At 48.1% G+C, this 26,909-nt stretch overlaps 1 protein-coding gene across 1 annotated transcript in view; it reads right to left on the reverse strand.

The window, feature by feature from the left end:
* Positions 1-19,329, reverse strand: part of TBC1D10A (TBC1 domain family member 10A) — a 97,491-nt gene extending 78,162 nt beyond the window's left edge. The window contains exon 1 of the mRNA XM_069760141.1: positions 19,022-19,329. Coding sequence (XP_069616242.1) covers positions 19,022-19,203 — 182 coding nt within the window. The 5' untranslated portion in view covers positions 19,204-19,329. The remainder of the gene's footprint in view (positions 1-19,021) is intronic.
* Positions 19,330-26,909: the final 7,580 nt, after the last annotated feature.

Genomic DNA, 26,909 nt, shown 5'->3' on the forward strand with positions numbered 1-26,909 from the left:
ACAACTGGCTAAGACGATGGTGCAGACAACAAGGATTTGGATTCCTGGACCACGGTGTGAATTACTGGTATGATGGACTCCTCGCCAGAGACGGACTACACCTCAACAAACCTGGGAAACACACATTCGCCAGAAGACTCGCTACACTCATCAGGAGGGCGTTAAACTAGAAGAAGAGGGGACGGGAAGAAAAACATTAGACTCGAACAAAGACGACCCAGGAAAACATACTCAGAAGGGAGGTAAGAACATTTCTAAAACAATCCACAGTGAGGAGATTGGAACAAAACAAAATCCTCTAAACTGCATGCTCGCAAACGCCAGAAGCCTGACAAACAAGATGGAAGAACTAGAAGCAGAAATATCTACAGGTAACTTTGACATAGTGGGAATAACCGAGACATGGTTAGATGAAAGCTATGACTGGGCAGTTAACTTACAGGGTTACAGTCTGTTTAGAAAGGATCGTAAAAATCGGAGAGGAGGAGGGGTTTGTCTCTATGTAAAGTCTTGTCTAAAGTCCACTTTAAGGGAGGATATTAGCGAAGGGAATGAGGATGTCGAGTCCATATGGGTTGAAATTCATGGAGGGAAAAATGGTAACAAAATTCTCATTGGGGTCTGTTACAAACCCCCAAATATAACAGAAAGCATGGAAAGTCTACTTCTAAAGCAGATAGATGAAGCTGCAACCCATAATGAGGTCCTGGTTATGGGGGACTTTAACTACCCGGATATTAACTGGGAAACAGAAACCTGTGAAACCCATAAAGGCAACAGGTTTCTGCTAATAACCAAGAAAAATTATCTTTCACAATTGGTGCAGAATCCAACCAGAGGAGCAGCACTTTTAGACCTAATACTATCTAATAGACCTGACAGAATAACAAATCTGCAGGTGGTTGGGCATTTAGGAAATAGCGACCACAATATTGTGCAGTTTCACCTGTCTTTCACTAGGGGGACTTGTCAGGGAGTCACAAAAACATTGAACTTTAGGAAGGCAAAGTTTGAACAGCTTAGAGATGCCCTTAATCTGGTAGACTGGGACAATATCCTCAGAAATGAGAATACAGATAATAAATGGGAAATGTTTAAGAACATCCTAAATAGGCAGTGTAAGCGGTTTATACCTTGTGGGAATAAAAGGACTAGAAATAGGAAAAACCCAATGTGGCTAAACAAAGAAGTAAGACAGGCAATTAACAGTAAAAAGAAAGCATTTGCACTACTAAAGCAGGATGGCACCATTGAAGCTCTAAAAAACTATAGGGAGAAAAATACTTTATCTAAAAAACTAATTAAAGCTGCCAAAAAGGAAACAGAGAAGCACATTGCTAAGGAGAGTAAAACTAATCCCAAACTGTTCTTCAACTATATCAATAGTAAAAGAATAAAAACTGAAAATGTAGGCCCCTTAAAAAATAGTGAGGAAAGAATGGTTGTAGATGACGAGGAAAAAGCTAACATATTAAACACCTTCTTCTCCACGGTATTCACGGTGGAAAATGAAATGCTAGGTGAAATCCCAAGAAACAATGAAAACCCTATATTAAGGGTCACCAATCTAACCCAAGAAGAGGTGCGAAACCGGCTAAATAAGATTAAAATAGATAAATCTCCGGGTCCGGATGGCATACACCCACGAGTACTAAGAGAACTAAGTAATATAATAGATAAACCATTATTTCTTATTTTTAGTGACTCTCTAGCGACAGGGTCTGTTCCGCAGGACTGGCGCATAGCAAATGTGGTGCCAATATTCAAAAAGGGCTCTAAAAGTGAACCTGGAAATTATAGGCCAGTAAGTCTAACCTCTATTGTTGGTAAAATATTTGAAGGGTTTCTGAGGGATGTTATTCTGGATTATCTCAATGAGAATAACTGTTTAACTCCATATCAGCATGGGTTTATGAGAAATCGCTCCTGTCAAACCAATCTAATCAGTTTTTATGAAGAGGTAAGCTATAGACTGGACCACGGTGAGTCATTGGACGTGGTATATCTCGATTTTTCCAAAGCGTTTGATACCGTGCCGCACAAGAGGTTGGTACACAAAATGAGAATGCTTGGTCTGGGGGAAAATGTGTGTAAATGGGTTAGTAACTGGCTTAGTGATAGAAAGCAGAGGGTGGTTATAAATGGTATAGTCTCTAACTGGGTCGCTGTGACCAGTGGGGTACCGCAGGGGTCAGTATTGGGACCTGTTCTCTTCAACATATTCATTAATGATCTGGTAGAAGGTTTACACAGTAAAATATCGATATTTGCAGATGATACAAAACTATGTAAAGCAGTTAATACAAGAGAAGATAGTATTCTGCTACAGATGGATCTGGATAAGTTGGAAACTTGGGCTGAAAGGTGGCAGATGAGGTTTAACAATGATAAATGTAAGGTTATACACATGGGAAGAGGGAATCAATATCACCATTACACACTGAACGGGAAACCACTGGGTAAATCTGACAGGGAGAAGGACTTGGGGATCCTAGTTAATGATAAACTTACCTGGAGCAGCCAGTGCCAGGCAGCAGCTGCCAAGGCAAACAGGATCATGGGGTGCATTAAAAGAGGTCTGGATACACATGATGAGAGCATTATACTGCCTCTGTACAAATCCCTAGTTAGACCGCACATGGAGTACTGTGTCCAGTTTTGGGCACCGGTGCTCAGGAAGGATATAATGGAACTAGAGAGAGTACAAAGGAGGGCAACAAAATTAATAAAGGGGATGGGAGAACTACAATACCCAGATAGATTAGCGAAATTAGGATTATTTAGTCTAGAAAAAAGACGACTGAGGGGCGATCTAATAACCATGTATAAGTATATAAGGGGACAATACAAATATCTCGCTGAGGATCTGTTTATACCAAGGAAGGTGACGGGCACAAGGGGGCATTCTTTGCGTCTGGAGGAGAGAAGGTTTTTCCACCAACATAGAAGAGGATTCTTTACTGTTAGGGCAGTGAGAATCTGGAATTGCTTGCCTGAGGAGGTGGTGATGGCGAACTCAGTCCAGGGGTTCAAGAGAGGCCTGGATGTCTTCCTGGAGCAGAACAATATTGTATCATACAATTATTAGGTTCTGTAGAAGGACGTAGATCTGGGTATTTATTATGATGGAATATAGGCTGAACTGGATGGACAAATGTCTTTTTTCGGCCTTACTAACTATGTTACTATGTTACTATGTATTTTGGAAACTAGACCCCCCATGGAACTTATCTAGATGTGTGGTGAGAACTTTGAATGCCCAAGTGCTTCACAGAAGTTTAGAATGCAGAGTCGTGAAAATAAAAAATATTTTTTTTTTTCCACAAAAAAGATATTGTAGCCCCCAAGTTTTTATTTTCACAAGGGTAACAGGAGAAATTGGACCGCAATAGTTATTGTCCAATTTATCCCGAGTACACGGATGTGCCATATGTGGGGATAACCCACTGTTTGGGCACACGGCAGAGCTCAGAAGGAAGGGAGCACCATTTGACTTTTTGAGCGCAAAATTGGCTGTCGTGTTTGGAGACCCCCTGATGTACCTAAACAGTGGAAACCCAACAATTCTAGCTCCAACCCTGACCCCAACACACCCCTAACCCTAATCCCAACCCGATCCATAATCCTAATCACTAACCCGAACGATAATCACAACCCTTACCCCAAAACAACCCTAATGTCAACCCTAACCATAACCCTAATCAAAACCCTAAATCCAACACACCCCTAATCCTAATCTCAACCCTAACCTCAAACCTAACCCTAATCCCAATACACCCCTAATCACAACCCTAACCTTAACCCTAATCCCAAACCTAACCCTAATCCCAAGCGTAACCCTAACCCTAATACCAACCCTAATCCCAACTCTAACCCTAAATTTAGCCCCAACTGCTCTTCTAATGCCGGCAGATGGCGACAGATGGCGGGCGCACTGCGCATGCGCCCGCCATTTTCTTTTGCCAAGAAGATGCCGGCGGCCAGGAGGAGCAGCAGGAGGACCAGGGACACTGGTGAGTATATTAGGGTCCCCGAATCCCCCTATTTCTCTGTCCTCTGATGTGCGATCACATCAGAGGACACAGAATTACACTTTGTTTTGTTTTTTTGCGGTCGCTGGTAAACGGTTAATTACCGGCGATCGCAAATGCGGGGTCGGTAAAAAAAACCCCGAATCATGTTCTCTGGGGTCTCTGCTACCCCCGGCAGCCGAGACCCCGGAGAAAATCCAACTCTGGGGGGCGCTATTTACTTTTTCCACAGCGCCGTTAATTAACGGCGCTGTGGTTTAAGTACCCTTAGCGGCCGCCGTTAAAAGGCGTATCGGCGGTCGTTAAGGGGTTAAAAAAAACCGTCTCACTATAGTTATTGTTCGAGTATATAGCTCCATATCTTTTGTAGGTTATATGATTTCTGGGAGCTACTCCCTTTGCTTATTGAAAATCTGAGCTGTTGATTATGTGTATTCGCTATGTCAGTTTTTGTTAACAATTAAAACAATTTGTATTGGAAGGTTGAACCATGAGCTCACTGAATAAAGATCACCTGAGATGGAAATGCGGTGGACAGCAGTGGATGTGTCGTGGAATATACATTCGGAGGGCTGCGCTGAGATTTCAATAAATCTCATCCACAGCTTGTGGGATTTTTACATGCAAAAATTGAATTGAATATTTGGTGAGTTTTTTTACCTCAGTATTACAACAATCAGAAGAAAAGTATAATAGAAACACGTCACCACTTCTGTATTTATCACTCACGCCTGGTGAGGGAGGTAAAAAAAACGAACACCAAATACTCAAGGTGTGAACATGGCCTTACAGTCGGCAACATGGCAATTTTTTTTTTTTTTGCGGAAAGAGCATGGATTCTTTGAGGACTTTCCTCATCAACTTCAATGAGGGAAGTAAAAATCTGAAATCAAAATATAATGCTGAGGATTTTTACGCGATATACTCTTTTACCTACTGGCCTCCAGCAAAGAAGATGTGACAGGAAAAAGAGAAGCAGCAGAAATTTGGTAAGAAGAGTACAGGTCTTTTTTTTTTTGTAGGTCATAGTTTTAGTACTTTGTAGAAGCCTTTCTACTTGTTGCATGCGGACACAGGGCTACATATCTTCCATACTTACTAGAACATTTCACATAGAATACTGTAATTATAAAAAGCCACATCTTAAACATGACAATCTTAGGCTACGTTCACATTTGCGTTCTGCCGGGCTGCGTCGGGCGCAGCCGCGGCGACGCATGCGCCATGCGCCCCTATATTTAACATGGGGGCGCATGGACATGCGTTTTGCGATGCATGCGTCTTTTTTGCCGCAAGCCTTAGGGCGCAGAGGACGCAGCAAGATGCATTTTTTTGCGTCCAAAATCTGGCAAAAAAAGGACACATGCGTCGCAAAACTATGCGTTTTGCATGCGTTCTTGTTTGCGTTGTGCGTTGCGTCACCGACGCAGCAGCGCACAACGCAAATGTGAACGTAGCCTTACACCTTAACTTGCATTTTTATCTGTAATTGGCACCAGGAACTACAACATTTCTGGAAAAATAAACCTAAGCAGAGGATAAAAAGTCTAACACTGATAGATTGGAGCAAGAAGGAATCACTGAGGCACATAAGTTGGAAAATACCAGGAACCCACCCAAATGTTTGTCTAGCAGTCTGGACGTCCTTAATGACAAGAATGGAAAATACTGCGTAGAATGAAAATCTTTAACCATGAAGCAGAAAAGTGTTGAGGTACCCAGCTGTAGCACAGCCGTTATATACAGTGTTCCTAGAAGAACCTGGAGTCCTCAGTGTATATAGGAAGGACAGAAGCTGGAGATGGGTAACGATATATAACCAGGTATTGGGTGCTCATCCACTGGTCAAACCATGGAACGACAATAATCAACACATCAAGGTTAAATACAGTATTCATAGTCACAGATTGGAGCCACGCGATGACAGAACTAAAATAGCAAGACTTCTCTCATTCAGGGAATAATCCATATCTGTCATCTGCAGCAAGTATGATGCAGGAGGCCGAGAACGCCACAAAAGCTGTTCCCAACATCCCAATTAGGATTTATTCACACATCGGTATTTTATGCCAAAACCAGGAGTGTCTCCAAAACATCAAGCAGGCGTCAGTTTTTCAATAAGAGCTCCCATCAAAATCTGTATCCAGACTTGCTTAATCCTTCCAAGCGCTATGTAGAAACAGGAGGTCAATTTTCTCTGTATGACTCATAGGTCACTGCAAAAGTTCCTGGCATGAGGGAGCAGCTGGGTCAGGAGGAGAGAACAGTGGAATTATTTCTGCAAGGACATACTTTGTTTTTACATAGAGATGAAATAAGAGAAGAATTAACAGGGTAGAAAAGGCAAAATGAGCAATTGTAAGTACACAGCGCTATATAATATGATGACTGCAATACTTTATGAAGATAAAAACTTTGATGGGAGTGCTTCCTTATAGTTTTTCTCTATCAATTCCACTTCTGGTTTAGGCATAGAAACACTGATGCACAATACTGATGTGTGCACAGGCCCTCATAGGAAGAATCCAACCACAAAGAAAAGATGGTACTGTTATATAAGTGGTGTTCTACCATGATATAACAATGATAGGCCACTTTCATATACACTTTGGGCCTGGTTCATTATGGCATTTGTGCCATATACGGTCATTTGCACTTTTTTTTTATATATATATAAATGTTGTTTTAATGCATTAGTCCGTTTTTCCGTTCGTCACTATGGGTGGAGAATAGAGTTGCGAGATATTTGCAACTATTTGAAAAGTTGCTATATTTATTTTATGTACACCAGAAATCTTGGCATATTGTGTTTCCGAAAGGAGAGACTTTTTGCCCTAAAAGTCACAAAAAAGGAAAGACGACAAAAAATAAAAAGACCAATTTTGATGTTGTGCAAAATTCAAACTGCATGAACCATTTTTGAAGAATTCAGCATAAAAAAAGGCAAACAGAACAAGTCAAAAATGAAAAGGGACTTAAACCCCCACCTCACATATCAAATGATGACGGGCCCTTTGTGTTTGACTTCGTCCTTACTAACCAGATCTGTCAGAGAAGCAGACATTCACATTTCACCAACAGGCTGAATCCCTGCAGATGCCCTTTCCATCACAAACACGCATTAAACACGTGGTTTCCAAGGGGCAGGGATTATTAACCAAAATGTAAAATCCATCGTGGAGGTCTCGTTTCCTGTAGTTCTCCCTTTGTTTATACTATTTTATGAAACTGGAAGACAACGAGAGTAACAAAAATCCCTAAATGCCGTTCCCTTGTTATGAATGTGAAGGCTGCCAATGTACACCGAGCCGGTGCCAGTCTGTACTCAATAACACAATGGCCTTGCCGATTCGGCTCACACAAAGACATGGCCTCCGTAGGTTACTTTCCAGCATATAGGGCTGAACATGGGCCGTCTTCCACTGGCTGTTCTGTATTTTAGAGTGGAAACAGGATGTTTGCTAAAGAGGAACTAAAGGGAAAATTTATTATGTACAAACAGTGTGTTTGGATGGTACAAAAGTTCAGATAAAAAGGTACAAAAAATAAAAAGAGTGGCATATGCGTAAAGAAACATGAAAAGAATTCCTCCGGTAGTGTAGGTATCACTAGTATATGCCATCGCTTCCTAATCTGAAGTCCGACAGCTAGAAAGGCGACTAATTCCAAGAGAAGAGACCGTACAACTAATTCACTTCAATTAGGCCATGATACAGTTCCCCCATGTCAAATAGCTGGGAGGAGTGGTGATCAGGACAACTGCGGAAGAGACATCGCGCTCTACCGTTGGGTGGGTATCTTAAAATTCAGAGCCAACCAATGTGGTGGCATGTCCTTGCAACAAGCCATATTGTTTCAGAGAAAACAATGCGATCATCTCTTCCGAAAATTCAGTCAGCCGGCACCTCCATACATATTGGACCATCGGCCGAACCTTACGATATTGGTGGGTTTAATAATAATAATCATCTTTATTTTTATATAGCACTAACATATTCCACAGCGTTTTACAGGTTGCACACATTATCATCGCTGTCCCCGATGGGGCTCACAATCTAAATTCCCTATCAGTATGTCTTTGGTATGTGGGAGGAAACCGGAGTACCCGGAGGAAACCCATGCAAACACAGAGAGAACATACAAACTCTTTGCAGAAGTTGTCCTTGGTGGGGTTTGAACCCAGGACTCCAGCGCTGCAAGGCTGCTCTGCTAACCACTGAGCCACCGTGCGGTATGAGGGCCTTTGGTATCACAATGCACAACAGCAAGCGGGAGGTGAACATCAAGTACATGACGTACGAGTGACCAATAAACCCATAACAGGAAACAGCAGAGGAACACAACTAATAACCTGAACTAGAAAAAAAAAATCATACCTACAGCTTCTGTAGTAAGGGAATCACAACAGCATTTCATTCTCTGCCCATTTTCCGAATGGTCATCCCTAGTAACTTACATGTCATCAATGATTACATGTTTTTTTTCTATAGAGCCAATTGTGTTAAAGAGAACCTGTCATGTTGATCTCTACTCATCATTGAGCTGCGATGTCAACCTGCAGGGCTGTGGAGCCAGAGTCCTTTTTTGTGGAGTTGGTATAAAATGGACCAACTCCTAAAATATATAATACACTGGGTTCAGTAGTTCAGTGCAGGATGTGCTGTAGAGGTTTTCATAATTTGGGAAAGTTATGAAATGTCCTATAAATGTCTGTTCTGTTCCTGATCTAAGGATCTCGGCTTCTAGGTGAGATGAATCTGTGCTGCACTTTATGTACATGCTCAGTAGTGAGGCAGTCCTGTGGAGTTGGAGGTTTAGGTGAGATGAATCTGTACTGCACTTTATGTACATGCTCAGTAGTGACCAGTGCTGTGGGGTCGGAGGTTTAGGTGAGATGAATATGTGCTGCACTTTATGTACATGCTCAGTAGTGACCAGTGCTGTGGAGTTGGAGGTTTAGGTGAGATGAATCTGTACTGCACTTTATGTACATGCTCAGTAGTGACCAATGCTGTGGGGTCGGAGGTTTAGGTGAGATGAATCTGTGCTGCCCTTTATGTACATGCTCAGTAGTGAGGCAGTCCTGTGGAGTCTGAGGTTTAGGTGAGATGAATCTGTACTGCACTTTATGTACATGCTCAGTAGTGACCAATGCTGTGGGGTCGGAGGTTTAGGTGAGATGAATCTGTGCTGCACTTTATGTACATGCTCAGTAGTGACCAGTGCTGTGGAGTCGGAGGTTTAGGTGAGATGAATCTGTGCTGCACTTTATTTACACGCTCAGTAGTGACCAGTGCTGTGGAGTCGGAGGTTTAGGGGAGATGAATCTGTGCTGCACTTTATGTACATGCTCAGTAGTGAGGCAGTCCTGTGGAGTCTGAGGTTTAGCAGAGATGAATCTGTGCTGCACTTTATGTACATGCTCAGTAGTGACCAATGCTGTGGGGTCGGAGGTTTAGGTGAGATGAATCTGTGCTGGACTTTACGTACATGCTCAGTATTGAGCCAATACTGCGGAGTCGCGGAAATTGAGGAGTCAGAGGTTTAGCTTACCAACTCCACAGCTCTGTGCGCCACCAAGATTTTACTGAAGACGGTCAGGAGAGCAATCTGTGAAAGGCTTCATACAGAAGGGCAATTGCTTTCAAATAGGAGGCAGAACCAGACACCCTACCCAAGTCCTGCTTATATACAACAAACAAAAGCTTATTAGGCTATGTGCACACGTTGCAGATTTCCTGCAGAACTGCAGCGTTTTTTTCCGCGCAGAAACGCTGCAGATCTGCAAGTGATTTACAGTACAATGTAAATCAATGGCAAAAAAAAAAAAATGCTGTGCTAATGGTGTGGAAAAATCTGCACTGAAAATGCAGCAGATTAAAAAAAGGAATAGATATAGTGAATACACCGGCGCTCCAGAAGATGTTAAGCGTGGAGATGAGGGATGCTGCTGGTGCCTAGACGGCTACTGTGCCAAGCCTGTCGCATATGAAGGGAAAACTTATTATAAAAATTAGGTCACCGTGCTACCTTACTCCTGGATAGTGGACTAAATAAGCTGAAACAATGAATAGTTCCCACAGAAAAAATGGAATAAGCACTTGCTGTGTTGCCGGTGCTATGTCTGTGGGGGCGTTGTAACGTGGTGGAGCGCTGGGTAGAATGGAACAGCTGCTCTTCCGTATGTCCAAAGTAGGAGGTCCGATCGGCGGCGTGGAACGGCAGGGCTGCGGGGAGCGTCCTCCCCTGTTGGCGCCTTAGCCACCACGCGCGCTGGAGAAATGAACAAGCAGCGTCCCGGCCAAGGGCGCCGCTACGCTGCAGTGGGGAGTAGGGGGCGTGGTCTGGGTGACGTCACCCCGAGCTGCGAGGAATGAGCAGGAGACGGATGCCGTGCAGGGCCTCTTTTGCCTACGCGTTTCGAAGGTTTTCGTGACACACTCACATTTAGACACTTTCACACATATACACACGCATTTTTTCTATTAACAGTGGGCGGGGCTTTTTCCATATATAGAGCAGCAGACAGCCAGGACCTCTAGCCCTGACGAAGAAGGTCCGGTGACCTTCGGGGCCAGCACGGATGTGCAGAACAAGGTAGTGGAGAGGTAGGACACCTGCGTGTTCCTGACCTCCTGCCTGTACTAATATACCACTCACACCTAAGGGAAGAAGTGAACGCATCACATCCATGTTTTCAGATTACCGTGCTTGTAGGCAAGCAATTATAGAACTGGCTACCTGAGATCTGCCAAGCTCTAAAAGGCAGGATGACGGAACATTCCCTAGCTAGGGTGAATCACTCTATTCAGCACTTTCATATATATTTTTCAGGAGGATTTAATTCATTTTAAGTAACCTAAATTGTGCAAAAAATGTTTGTTGGCTTTATGACTGACCTCTCTGGCATTACATAACATTACTCGTACGGAGATCAATCAATTGGCTCAGAGCGGCTTGGGTATGGCGGTCGTCCATTAAGGTTCACTCCCGAAAACGAAGATTCTGTATTATTTACTAAAGCCAATAAGCGGGGGATGAAATGTAACAATCTACTCGTTACCGGCTGCTTCACGTATCACACGCGTCACCGGCATTGTATGAAGAGACCGGCTGATGAGAGCAGACCCCACAGCACAGATGGGGTTAATGGCTTGAGGCGAGACGCAAATAATACGTTTGGTATTGCACTCTCAGTCACATGACCCTAAATTGCATGATGCGCATTGTAAAGTATGCGAGTCACACAGCCGACGGAAAGAGAACCGCTGAGGTCTCCGGACAGGTCCGTGTTACACATATTTGCCATACATAATAAGCCTGGAGCATCTTCTGTAATATGCCGTTCCTAGAAATGTATAAATGAAATTGACAACTGGGAGTTACCCGTTCAGGGTGCCCCTACTGTCCAATACCAGACCCTGCTGGACATCTGGGTGTTACCATTCCCCTACTCCGTTCATTTAAGGGGTTAACAAGGTTAGATGGGCATTTAACTGCAAAACAATCACTAACGAGCATTGTTAAACATGCTCATCATATTGCTGCGTTAACAGGCTGTCGATCACCCGATGAATGAGCTAAGCGCTTATTCTTCAGGTGGAATGATCTTTTGCGCAACAAAAAAAAAAAAATCATCATCCATGGTTATGCATTATCCTGTGTAAACCGCACTTTCACCGCCGAGAAATATGGCAGCCTCTAGTATAGACTGCTCAGTGCGCATCATCTGCCCGTGTAAACAGGCAAATGACCAATGATCTGTAAAAGTTTACCGATCGGCGGTTGTAGCGTGTCGGTCGGTGTAAACAGACCCTTAGAAGCCAAGTCTGCAGTCAGTATGCACAGATTCCCCATGTGGCTGGGTGCTGCTGATGTGACTGCATATATACGCGGCCATGTGCCAACTAGACTCCTGAGCTTCTCTTAGTTCTCTTCTACGGAGAGAAGCTGGATCAGACTAGTCGGCATGTGACTGACAGTGCGCAAATCGAATATGTGGTCACTTGGCTGCCCAACCGCATGGGGAATACAGGAGAGCTGCGGACTTCATTTTAGCCGGGACAAGGCCGAATCTAGGGGGAATATCTGAGGAACGGTACGAGGTAGAATTATTGGGGGAAAATGGCCTCTGATGGGAGAAAAGCCATAAAAGGGTCTATGATGGTGAATGCCGTCTCCTAACTACAAAGGGGTAAAAACTGCATAAAACCCTCATTATGAGTGGGAAAGCCATTGTAGTGTTAATTCTGACAAGTTACAAATCAGATCTTGCATATATTCATGTAAGATTTCCTGGGTGCGCCTGTCACATTATAGGACCGGTGTATGGCCGCCGCCGCCGCCTGTCACATTATAGGACCGGTGTATGGCCGCCGCCGCCGCCTGTCACATTATAGGACCGGTGTATGGCCGCCGCCGCCGCCTGTCACATTATAGGACCGGTGTATGGCCGCCGCCGCCGCCTGTCACATTATAGGACCGGTGTATGGCCGCCGCCGCCGCCTGTCACATTATAGGACCGGTGTATGGCCGCCGCCGCCGCCTGTCACATTATAGGACCGGTGTATGGCCGCCGCCGCCGCCTGTCACATTATAGGACCGGTGTATGGCCGCCGCCGCCGCCTGTCACATTATAGGACCGGTGTATGGCCGCCGCCGCCGCCTGTCACATTATAGGACCGGTGTATGGCCGCCGCCGCCGCCTGTCACATTATAGGACCGGTGTATGGCCGCCGCCGCCGCCTGTCACATTATAGGACCGGTGTATGGCCGCCGCCGCCGCCTGTCACATTATAGGACCGGTGTATGGCCGCCGCCGCCGCCTGTCACATTATAGGACCGGTGTATGGCCGCCGCCGCCGCCTGTCACATTATAGGACCGGTGTATGGCCGCCGCCGCCGCCTGTCACATTATAGGACCGGTGTATGGCCGCCGCCGCCGCCTGTCACATTATAGGACCGGTGTATGGCCGCCGCCGCCGCCTGTCACATTATAGGACCGGTGTATGGCCGCCGCCGCCGCCTGTCACATTATAGGACCGGTGTATGGCCGCCGCCGCCGCCTGTCACATTATAGGACCGGTGTATGGCCGCCGCCGCCGCCTGTCACATTATAGGACCGGTGTATGGCCGCCGCCGCCGCCTGTCACATTATAGGACCGGTGTATGGCCGCCGCCGCCGCCTGTCACATTATAGGACCGGTGTATGGCCGCCGCCGCCGCCTGTCACATTATAGGACCGGTGTATGGCCGCCGCCGCCGCCTGTCACATTATAGGACCGGTGTATGGCCGCCGCCGCCGCCTGTCACATTATAGGACCGGTGTATGGCCGCCGCCGCCGCCTGTCACATTATAGGACCGGTGTATGGCCGCCGCCGCCGCCTGTCACATTATAGGACCGGTGTATGGCCGCCGCCGCCGCCTGTCACATTATAGGACCGGTGTATGGCCGCCGCCGCCGCCTGTCACATTATAGGACCGGTGTATGGCCGCCGCCGCCGCCTGTCACATTATAGGACCGGTGTATGGCCGCCGCCGCCGCCTGTCACATTATAGGACCGGTGTATGGCCGCCGCCGCCGCCTGTCACATTATAGGACCGGTGTATGGCCGCCGCCGCCGCCTGTCACATTATAGGACCGGTGTATGGCCGCCGCCGCCGCCTGTCACATTATAGGACCGGTGTATGGCCGCCGCCGCCGCCTGTCACATTATAGGACCGGTGTATGGCCGCCGCCGCCGCCTGTCACATTATAGGACCGGTGTATGGCCGCCGCCGCCGCCTGTCACATTATAGGACCGGTGTATGGCCGCCGCCGCCGCCTGTCACATTATAGGACCGGTGTATGGCCGCCGCCGCCGCCTGTCACATTATAGGACCGGTGTATGGCCGCCGCCGCCGCCTGTCACATTATAGGACCGGTGTATGGCCGCCGCCGCCGCCTGTCACATTATAGGACCGGTGTATGGCCGCCGCCGCCGCCTGTCACATTATAGGACCGGTGTATGGCCGCCGCCGCCGCCTGTCACATTATAGGACCGGTGTATGGCCGCCGCCGCCGCCTGTCACATTATAGGACCGGTGTATGGCCGCCGCCGCCGCCTGTCACATTATAGGACCGGTGTATGGCCGCCGCCGCCTGTCACATTATAGGACCGGTGTATGGCCGCCGCCGCCTGTCACATTATAGGACCGGTGTATGGCCGCCGCCGCCTGTCACATTATAGGACCGGTGTATGGCCGCCGCCGCCTGTCACATTATAGGACCGGTGTATGGCCGCCGCCGCCTGTCACATTATAGGACCGGTGTATGGCCGCCGCCGCCTGTCACATTATAGGACCGGTGTATGGCCGCCGCCGCCTGTCACATTATAGGACCGGTGTATGGCCGCCGCCGCCTGTCACATTATAGGACCGGTGTATGGCCGCCGCCGCCTGTCACATTATAGGACCGGTGTATGGCCGCCGCCGCCTGTCACATTATAGGACCGGTGTATGGCCGCCGCCGCCTGTCACATTATAGGACCGGTGTATGGCCGCCGCCGCCTGTCACATTATAGGACCGGTGTATGGCCGCCGCCGCCTGTCACATTATAGGACCGGTGTATGGCCGCCGCCGCCTGTCACATTATAGGACCGGTGTATGGCCGCCGCCGCCTGTCACATTATAGGACCGGTGTATGGCCGCCGCCGCCTGTCACATTATAGGACCGGTGTATGGCCGCCGCCGCCTGTCACATTATAGGACCGGTGTATGGCCGCCGCCGCCTGTCACATTATAGGACCGGTGTATGGCCGCCGCCGCCTGTCACATTATAGGACCGGTGTATGGCCGCCGCCGCCTGTCACATTATAGGACCGGTGTATGGCCGCCGCCGCCTGTCACATTATAGGACCGGTGTATGGCCGCCGCCGCCTGTCACATTATAGGACCGGTGTATGGCCGCCGCCGCCTGTCACATTATAGGACCGGTGTATGGCCGCCGCCGCCTGTCACATTATAGGACCGGTGTATGGCCGCCGCCGCCTGTCACATTATAGGACCGGTGTATGGCCGCCGCCGCCTGTCACATTATAGGACCGGTGTATGGCCGCCGCCGCCTGTCACATTATAGGACCGGTGTATGGCCGCCGCCGCCTGTCACATTATAGGACCGGTGTATGGCCGCCGCCGCCTGTCACATTATAGGACCGGTGTATGGCCGCCGCCGCCTGTCACATTATAGGACCGGTGTATGGCCGCCGCCGCCTGTCACATTATAGGACCGGTGTATGGCCGCCGCCGCCTGTCACATTATAGGACCGGTGTATGGCCGCCGCCGCCTGTCACATTATAGGACCGGTGTATGGCCGCCGCCACCTGTCACATTATAGGACCGGTGTATGGCCGCCGCCACCTGTCACATTATAGGACCGGTGTATGGCCGCCGCCACCTGTCACATTATAGGACCGGTGTATGGCCGCCGCCACCTGTCACATTATAGGACCGGTGTATGGCCGCCGCCACCTGTCACATTATAGGACCGGTGTATGGCCGCCGCCACCTGTCACATTATAGGACCGGTGTATGGCCGCCGCCACCTGTCACATTATAGGACCGGTGTATGGCCGCCGCCACCTGTCACATTATAGGACCGGTGTATGGCCGCCGCCACCTGTCACATTATAGGACCGGTGTATGGCCGCCGCCACCTGTCACATTATAGGACCGGTGTATGGCCGCCGCCACCTGTCACATTATAGGACCGGTGTATGGCCGCCGCCACCTGTCACATTATAGGACCGGTGTATGGCCGCCGCCACCTGTCACATTATAGGACCGGTGTATGGCCGCCGCCACCTGTCACATTATAGGACCGGTGTATGGCCGCCGCCACCTGTCACATTATAGGACCGGTGTATGGCCGCCGCCACCTGTCACATTATAGGACCGGTGTATGGCCGCCGCCACCTGTCACATTATAGGACCGATGTATGGCCGCCGCCACCTGTCACATTATAGGACCGGTGTATGGCCGCCGCCACCTGTCACATTATAGGACCGGTATATGGCCGCCGCCACCTGTCACATTATAGGACCGGTATATGGCCGCCGCCACCTGTCACATTATAGGGCCGGTATATGGCCGCCGCCACCTGTCACATTATAGGGCCGGTGTATGGCCGCCGCCACCTGTCACATTATAGGACCGGTGTATGGCCGCCGCCACCTGTCACATTATAGGACCGGTGTATGGCCGCCGCCACCTGTCACATTATAGGACCGGTGTATGGCCGCCGCCACCTGTCACATTATAGGACCGGTGTATGGCCGCCGCCACCTGTCACATTATAGGACCGGTGTATGGCCGCCGCCACCTGTCACATTATAGGACCGGTGTATGGCCGCCGCCACCTGTCACATTATAGGACCGGTGTATGGCCGCCGCCACCTGTCACATTATAGGACCGGTGTATGGCCGCCGCCACCTGTCACATTATAGGACCGGTGTATGGCCGCCGCCACCTGTCACATTATAGGACCGGTGTATGGCCGCCGCCACCTGTCACATTATAGGACCGATGTATGGCCGCCGCCACCTGTCACATTATAGGACCGGTGTATGGCCGCCGCCACCTGTCACATTATAGGACCGGTATATGGCCGCCGCCACCTGTCACATTATAGGACCGGTATATGGCCGCCGCCACCTGTCACATTATAGGGCCGGTATATGGCCGCCGCCACCTGTCACATTATAGGGCCGGTATATGGCCGCCGCCACCTGTCACATTATAGGACCGGTATATGGCCGCCGCCACCTGTCACATTATAGGACCGGTATATGGCCGCCGCCACCTGTCACATTATAGGACCGGTATATGGCCGCCGCCACCTGTCACATTATAGGACCGGTATATGGCCGCCGCCACCTGTCACATTATAGGACCGGTATATGGCCGCCGCCACCTGTCACATTATAGGACCGGTATATGGCCGCCGCCACCTGTCACATTATAGGACCGGTATATGGCCGCCGCCACCTGTCACATTATAGGACCGGTATATGGCCGCCGCCACCTGTCACATTATAGGACCGGTATATGGCCGCCGCCACCTGTCACATTATAGGACCGGTATATGGCCGCCGCCACCTGTCACATTATAGGACCGGTATATGGCCGCCGCCACCTGTCACATTATAGGACCGGTATATGGCCGCCGCCACCTGTCACATTATAGGACCGGTATATGGCCGCCGCCACCTGTCACATTATAGGACCGGTATATGGCCGCCGCCACCTGTCACATTATAGGACCGGTATATGGCCGCCGCCACCTGTCACATTATAGGACCGGTATATGGCCGCCGCCACCTGTCACATTATAGGACCGGTATATGGCCGCCGCCACCTGTCACATTATAGGACCGGTATATGGCCGCCGCCACCTGTCACATTATAGGACCGGTATATGGCCGCCGCCACCTGTCACATTATAGGACCGGTATATGGCCGCCGCCACCTGTCACATTATAGGACCGGTATATGGCCGCCGCCACCTGTCACATTATAGGACCGGTATATGGCCGCCGCCACCTGTCACATTATAGGACCGGTATATGGCCGCCGCCACCTGTCACATTATAGGACCGGTATATGGCCGCCGCCACCTGTCACATTATAAGACCGGTATATGGCCGCCGCCTGTCACATTATAGGACCGGTATATGGCCGCCGCCACCTGTCACATTATAGGACCGGTATATGGCCGCCGCCTGTCACATTATAGGACCGGTATATGGCCGCCGCCACCTGTCACATTATAAGACCGGTATATGGCCGCCGCCTGTCACATTATAGGACCGGTATATGGCCGCCGCCACCTGTCACATTATAGGACCGGTATATGGCCGCCGCCTGTCACATTATAGGACCGGTATATGGCCGCCGCCACCTGTCACATTATAGGACCGGTATATGGCCGCCGCCTGTCACATTATAGGACCGGTATATGGCCGCCGCCACCTGTCACATTATAGGACCGGTATATGGCCGCCGCCTGTCACATTATAGGACCGGTATATGGCCGCCGCCACCTGTCACATTATAGGACCGGTGTATGGCCGCCGCCACCTGTCACATTATAGGACCGGTGTATGGCCGCCGCCTGTCACATTATAGGACCGGTATATGGCCGCCGCCACCTGTCACATTATAAGACCGGTATATGGCCGCCGCCTGTCACATTATAGGACCGGTATATGGCCGCCGCCACCTGTCACATTATAGGACCGGTATATGGCCGCCGCCTGTCACATTATAGGACCGGTATATGGCCGCCGCCACCTGTCACATTATAGGACCGGTATATGGCCGCCGCTTTTCATTGGCCAGATATCTCCACAGAAGCATTATGGGGCTTCCACAGAGGGAAACGAGCGCTCTATACTTCCCATATGGGCTCCTACACACACATAGCAATACATGCAGCCGCATGCTCCGCTCCTGAGTGCCGGGTATGGACGTGCCAGATTCACCGGAGTTTCTCGCATGCGAGTATGAGCCCTTAGACTCATCCTGTAGGATCTGTACAGCACCGGCCCTGGGGAGAAGACCGCTGCCCACCGAGCACCCCATGGAGCTGGGATGGGGGCAGCATGGAAGGAGAGAGGTCCTGGCATAACGCAAGGTGGGAGTTTGGCCCCTTTGTGACCAGTGATCTGCTCATGTCTGAACACAGCTCTAACCGAGTGTCAGCCTCTACGACAACCTGGCCATCCCTTTAAATTCCAGCTAGACACCTGGCTGCTGCTTGATAGGATCCCTGAGCAGATTATTGGGGCTGTCAGTCACTGGGGCTGTCAGTCACTAGGGCCGCCTCTGAGCTGCCCATAGAAGTCTATGCTGCCGGAGGCTGCAGTGTCCCGCCGGCTTCATTACCGGGGGACTCGGCGGCCAGATCGCATGGATGGTCGGTGCCGGCGCAAGTAGCACAACACTCACCGGCCACCGTTCTCCTCGGTCTTGATTAGGAAGCCGTACTTGTCAGTCTTCCTCTCCACGGTAAAGCCGTTCACTTCGGAGTCCGATCCTAGAGACTCCAGTTCCGGGTCACTGAGGGTCTCCCTGGTTCCACGTAGACTAGCAGACGGCGACCCGCTGCCCTCCCCGGGGCTCCGCGCCATCCCGGCTCCCCTCCAGCCCTTCACCAGCACGGAGCCATCACCTCGCCCCGGCCCCCGCCGCACCTCTCACTCGGCTGTTCTCCCTACAGCTGCAGACACCTCCCGGGGCCCCTTCAACTGTCCCCGCCCCGCCAGTCCACTAGCCAATTACTTGTCAGGGAGCAACACAGTCAGCCAATAGGTGCGCGCAGCCTGTCTCAGCCAGCCAATCAGCACACAGAACAACGTGTCGGTCAAGTAAGTATCCCGCCATACATCTCCTAAATCATCTAACTAGCCAGGCTTTCCCTCCAGCCAATCGGTGTGCACCTTTATCGACCAAAGCCAATGATAGGCTCAGATTGTTGGTGTCAATCTGCGTGACGCCTCCATGCCCGATACTAGCGCTGCAGCCGCCGAGTCCTGTAAACACTCTCAGCCTGTCACTCACTGAGCGCGGCCCTCATGGGTCAGCAGCACCCGGGACTCCTCCCAGCAGCAGGCTCCTCACTGGCGCCCCCCAGGGACAGGTGGGAAATGCCATGTCACCAAGCCTGAGAGCGCAGTCCTGACAGCTGGGACTGAGGGGGCGGAGCTAGGGAGAAGGCTGCTCAGGCCCCGCCCCTCAGATGACCTATGTATCGGGTGTAGTGTGCAAATTGCCTCTTCTGAGAAAAAGAGGACTTGAACTCTATAGCGCCACCTGTTGGAAGTAGCGATCCTACAAGTCACAATCAACCCTTTAACGAGCCCTGCAATATAACTTAGGATAAAAGCCAAATCAATAGGGTGTAGTGGGCTTTCTGGGGCAGCTACAAGCAGGACGTGCGCCATACACGCTGTCAGGAGGCCACTTGTCTCCCTCTCCCATCGTGCCTACATCTATGGACCCAGCTCGTGTGAAGGAAGCATAAGCTTGGTGAAAACCTTTAAAGAGAACCTGTCATCAGGATCATCCACGTTAAACTAAAGGTACGGGCAGCATGGCGCTGACATAGTGCTGTAATACACACCTTAGGGTAAAAACCATGGGTAGGGGCTCCGGTACAGTGGGCTCAGCCAGACCCCTCCGCTGCCTCTATTGCATTCATCATTAGTAGTGTTACACGATCATGGTCGAGTGTGATCTGAGGATCGCAGGGCTGCAGATTTGTACACTGATGTCAGGTTCTCCTTAAAGGGATCGTCCAGGCTGCAGACATAAGTCTTCTAAGGCTCCGTGTGACTGCAGACTACTGACCCGCGACACGGTGCCATACTGTGGTATTGCCGAAGCGTGCGGTTATGTGACTTGGTGATGTCACCACCGACTAGGCTAGCGCTTGCCTCAAGTTGTGTCTGTGGTGAGTAGACTAGTCGGCATGTGACCACAAGCAGGTACATCATGTGACCACAAGCAGGTACATCATGTGACCACAAGCAGGTACATCATGTGACCACAAGCAGGTACATCATGTGACCACAAGCATGTACATCATGTGACCACAAGCATGTACATCATGTGACCAGCCTCTCCCTGGGGCAATAACGTGGACTCGTGACAGCATGCCTACCACACGCAGCCATGATTCATTAGATGCGGCCACATAGAATAACTGTAGACTTTGCTTCCAAGACTGGACAACCCCATTAAGGCCCTGTTCACCCGTCATGTACACTGCAGGTTTGGTGCAGGAAATCTTTGGAGTATCACAATTCAGACAAAGTGGATGTGATTTCATGAAAACTTGAGTCCACTGTGCATTTAAAGACATGGTTGGACTGTGGCTTATTTTTGGGTGGAGGTTTTTCCCTATAGGTTTTAATGGCGAGCATAAAAATCAGTTATGGGTCTCTGTGCAGAATTCTAAAGTTACTGAATTAAGTCTAGTCACTTGAGCACGGTCATGTGGCCACAAGTAAGCAATCTGCACACTCCCGGCCAGGTTCCAGCCTCGCTCCATACACTTGCATTGGGAGACCATGCCTATCTAGTCGTGAGCGTACATATCACACACAGGACCACCATGGTGGCATATAGACCCTGACAACATTCTGAACACGTTATCCAGAGCATGCCAAACAATACCCCAAACAGCTAAACAAGGCCCAAGAGCCATCGTGCCAACAGCCTCATGGTGCCACCTTCTCCGTAACTCCCACATAGGCACGCTTGCTATACTGTGGTGACTGGATGCACCAGCTAAAGCCAATAATGACGGTGCCAGTTACTGTTTGTAGAGGCACGAGGTGGGAAACCGTGAGGCATCTGGGGTTGGAGCCTTTCTTGTTTTTCTTAATACAAAACACAGAAGCTGCTTGTTATACTCTAGGAAAGGAAAAAACAACCACAGACTGGGCAAAATGACAGGATTTCACATGGAGAAAGACGCTAAACGCTGCCCATATATGGCCTAGTTTATCAGCCTGACCCATGTAGGGAGCTGCTAATAGTGAGCAGAAAGGGAAGGCCGACAGCACCGGTCCACAAGGGGTGTGAGGGCAGGAGGGGGTCACCAATGATAAAAGGGCAGTAGATGCAAAGATCAGGCGTGAGACTTCTTGCACTACGGATACGAACATAAAGCAGCGTGTGATCGAAATGATCAAAAGCCTGCAAATATCATACACACGTAAGCTGTAATGGCTCCTAGCAATATGGTCCTAGACAGGATTAGGGATCGCACCCATCACAGTGAAAAAAACATTGAGAGTTCGGTCCTGAGAAGTGGGACGAATATTATGCGATTTCATGTGAGTACAAGCACACCTAGCATCCGATGTACATGTAATGCGATCCGATTAGAAGGTGATTTTACCATGAGGTTCTACATAGGGCAACTGTCATTTATACATTTTCCAAGGAATAAAATATAAATATATATATATATAACACTGATTTTACTGCACGCAGCAGATGAATTGCCGGCTTTTCAGAGGATACGGTGTGTAACCATCAGACAGTACTCGCCTGATCTGAGTGCCGTGCGATTTTGTTTCCCGCACCCATTGACTTGCATTGGCGAGTCTCATCCGAGATATGGGGACCATCGCAGAGTGCTGCAATTTTTTTCCTTTACGTAATAAGATTACCTCCAAAAAGGAGCTGGAGTATTTTCTTACTGCAAAACTATCATTCATTCCAGTGCAAAAAAGACTTGTAAACAAGCTTCAGTGTATTTAAAGGGAACGTGTTTAATCCACGAAGGACTATATTTACTGTGTATTTTTCACACTTCAATTTTTGGTCAACCACGTTTGTATGAGTGCAATGCACATATAGCAATAAGGTTTTTCTTTCTAGTAAAAGTTACTTAGCTTCAATCCCAATTCAGCTTTAATGACAAATATATTTCCAGATATCCGATTTCAAAAAGATTAGGACCTACCGTTTTTATTTACATCAATCAATAAGATTTTTTGTTAACCATTTTCCAACCAGATGGAAGTTTGGTTCACCCACAATACACTTCTTACACAGTTTATGTAGCTAAATAGATTCTTACATATTCGCACATCAGTTCTGAGCTCTTTCCTGCAGAATCATAAAGCATGAATGGAACAGAGGTGCACATCCGGCCACCGCTGCATTCAGGCAGGTCTCGGGTTAGCTGAAGCCTCCATCAGTTGGACCCCCACCGATCAGCGGATAGGCGATATATTTTCTAAATGCAAATAACCCTTTAATTATATATTACTTTATTTTACACTCTGGATGTTACACTGTGATTTCACATGGTGAGACAACCAAAGAACAAGGAGACTTGCATAGAAGCAGCGATCGCCTTTTAACAATTTTTATTATTGCACACAAAACCCACAGCAAATACATTTAAGGCCATGTTCACACGTTCCTGATTTCCCTGCTGTTTTTTCTGCACTAAAAACCGCAGCTCTTGGCAGAAAACGCAGGTGCGTTCTTTTGTGCGTTTGATGCAGTTTTTAGTGCGGTTTTTTATGCAGTTTTATCTGCAGAGCCTGTGTGTTTTCTAGGAAGTTTTTTTAGGGTTAAAATGGCTGAAAATACCCTAACCCTACTTCTAACTGTAGTGGGGGGGGGGGGGGATTCTTTATTTTATTATTGTTACTACCTATGGGGGTGATAAAGGGGGGGGGTGATAAAGGGGGGGGGGGGGGGGAGTCATTTACCTTTTTTTTATTTTGATCACTGTGAGATTATCACGGAGCACCCACACTCCGCCCACGCACTTCCTGCTGCAGCGGTTCTGCACCACAAACCGCAGAAAACCCGCAGATATATTTTTGATCTGCGGGTTTGACCCTCACAATGGAGGTCAATGGGTGCAGAACCGCTGCAGTTCCGCAAAAAGAAGTGACATGGTACTTCTTTTTTACCGCAGCTATTCAGCGCGGCTTTTTTAGTTAATTTCCGCATCATGTGCACAGCGGTTCCTGTTATCCATAGGGTACATTGTACTGTACCCTGCATGGAAAACAGCTGCGGACCCGCAGCGGCAAAATCGCGGCGGTTCCGCAGTTAAACGCACTGTGTGAACATGGCCTAAAAATACCATTATCGCCGCTTAGTGTGGTTACAACCAAACAGGGACACCTGTCCTAATATCACCAGATAATCAGGTACACAGGTTCATGGGGTACCATAAGTTGGGCACAAAATAATAGGGCATCTTAATGGTCCGTCACCTGGATGAGAGCTTATGATGCATGGGGCCCCTTGAATCATCTTGTGTTTGCAGTGAGTGGTAATGTATCTCTGGAGGTGTATGACTGGCCTTATTGTGGCTTTAAGAGGAGTCTTTTAGGGGATACTTAATGGGTATTTATCCTAGTATTTGTATGTTATAACATCCCCTTCAACAAATCTATGGTCATAATCCTCCTCCAGGTATTTGGTGCCAATCAATTATATAACCACACTAACTGTTGTTGGGTAATGTTAATGAGTTTTTCTATTATTTTTTTGTGCCCAACTTATGGTACCCCATGAACCTGTGTACCTGATTATCTGGTGATATTAGGACAGTTGGTGTCCCTGTTTGGTTGTAACCACACTAAGCGGCATTAATGGTATTTTTAAATGTATTTGCTGTGGGTTTTGTGTGCAATAATAAAAATTGTTAAAAGGTGATCCCTGCTTCTATGCAAGTCTCCTTGTTCTTTGGTTGTCTCACTGTTTGATATAGACTAGCTGCAGGTAGATCCCTTTAATACTATATATTCATATTTTTGATGGTGCCCTCCTTGTGTGTTTTATACTGTGATTTCACATGGTTACAAATGCAGATGTGGCTTAGGTTGTGGATAAACTTAATGTTCCAGCTATGACCAAATCTGTATCAGTACAAATTAAGGAAAATGTAATATTAATTCATTATAGATTTCAACTCCTTCATGACCTTGCAACTTTCCATTTTAATTTTTTCCTCCCCTTCTTCCCAGAGCTATAACTTGTTTATTTTTCCATCCCCATAACTGTACGGGGGTTTATTTTTTGCAGGACAAGTTGTACTTTTGAACGACACCATTGATTTTACCATGTAGCGTACTGGGAAACGAGAAATAAAAATTGCAAAACAAAGTGCAACTCTACAAATGTTTTTTGTATTGCTTTTTACCATGTTCAATAAATGCTAAAACTGATCTGCTGTTATGATTCCCCAGGTCATTACGAGTTCACAGGTACCAAACATGTCTCGGTTTTCATTTTTAAGTTTTGTAAAAAAAAATAAAAATCCTCTTGGGTCGCCATTTTCCAAGACCCGTAGAGTTTTAATTTTTTGTAATCTGGGGCCGGGTGAGGGCCTATGTTTTGCCTGCCTTGATGGCGTTTTTATTGATACCATTTTGATGACCTCCAATTGCACTTTATTGCAATGTTGCAGCAACCAAAACAAAACCTAGTTTTGACATTTTTATCTCATTATGCTGTTTACCTAATCAGATTGTTTTTATATTTTCATAGATCAGACATTTCACGCAGTGATACCAGATTTTTTTTTCACTATTATTGCTTTATTTTCAAAGGGTCAAAAGGGGGGAGATTTGAACAATTGATATTTTTAACAACTTCTTTCCACACTATTCGCCGACTTCATTAGTTCCCTTAGGAGACAAAGGTCACCGATGGGCAAGATTTGTGATGCTCTTCTGATATTAAGTTCCGCTTTCAGTGATTGCTGTTAAAGACACTTGATGGCTGATTAGTCATCTATTGTGGGGAAAGATGCGGGCTCATCAATGTCTGGTAGGGGTGGGACACCCAGCACCCCTGCCGATCAGCCGTTCCCGGTATCAGCCGCAACTGCTCAGTTATGGAGTTGCAAAGCACAGCGCTGGGTACTGCACATCTGCTCCATATTCCAACTAATAGGGGATGGTAAGTAGTACCCTTCAGCAGCCACTATTCCGTCGACGGAGCGGTGTAGCTCCCTGAACAGTTCCGGCCGCCGACACCAGGAACAGCGGATCTGTCAGGGTGCTGCATGTTGTACCCTCGTCGATCAGACACTGATGACCTATCCTAAGGTTAGGCCATCAATGATAAGATCATGGACAATCCCTTTGCGATGTTGGGCGTAAATTTACACAGACGTCTGACTCCCTCCCCTTTGGCAGTGAGCCCACATCTTTCCTGTGACATGTCAGCTGTTTTGAACAGCTGACATGTGCCCGGAATCACAATCCACCCGTGGCTATTAACTCGTTAAATGCTGCTGTCAAAATGCTGACAGCGGCATTTAATTTGCGCTTTCGGCCATCAGGCCGAAAATCCGCCCACCAGTGACCCCATCATGTCATCGTGGGTGACTGGTTCGTTGGCATGACTCCTGGAGACCTCTATGATTGTCACTGCCGGATTGCTCTGAGCGCCACCCAGTGGTCAGCACTCATAGCAAGTGAGTAATTCTACTACATAGAGCCGATCTGATCATTGCTTCTATGTAGCAGAGCCGATTGGGTTATGGCAGCTTCTAGTCTGCAATAGAGACTATTGAAGCACGCCAAAAGTTTTTAAAATTTAAAAAAAAATAAAATTATATATATTCAAATCCCCCTTCAAAATAATTAAAAAATAATAATAAAAATCATACATCTGGTATCTCTGCGTTCAGAATTGCCCGCTATATCAATAACAAAAAAGGATTAACCAGATTGCTTAATGACGTAGAGAGAGAAAAAAAAAAAAAGTCAAAACGCCAGAATTACTTTTTTTGGCTGCAGCGACATTGCATTAAAATGAAATAACAGGCAATCAAAAGAACGTATCTGCACCAAAATGGTATCAAAAACGTCAGCTCAGCACGCAAAAAATAAGTCCTCACCCAACCCAAGATCAAGAAAAATGGAGACGCTACAGGTATCGGAAAATGGCGTTTTTTTTGTTTTTTTTTTAAACAAAGTTTGGATTTTTTTTTTTTCACCACTTAGATAAAAAAAGACCCTAGACATGTTTGGTGTCCATGAACTAGTAATGACCTGGAGAATCATAATGGCAGGTCGTTTTTAGCATTTAGTGAACCTAGCAAAAATAAAAAAAGCTAAAACAAAAAACAAGTGTGGGATTGTACTTTTTTTGCAATTTCACCGCACTTGGATTTTTTTCCAGTTTCCTAGTAGAGGACATGGTAAAACCAATGGCGTTCAAAAGTACAACTCGTCCCGCACATGGCCATAGACTGGGAAAAAAAAAAAAGTTATGGCTCTGGGAAGGGGAGCAAAAAATGAAAATGCAAAACCAAAAATACCTCTGGTTGTTAAGGGGTTAA

Source organism: Ranitomeya imitator, chromosome 1 (assembly GCF_032444005.1).
Source record: "Ranitomeya imitator isolate aRanImi1 chromosome 1, aRanImi1.pri, whole genome shotgun sequence".
Lineage (NCBI taxonomy): Eukaryota > Metazoa > Chordata > Amphibia > Anura > Dendrobatidae > Ranitomeya > Ranitomeya imitator.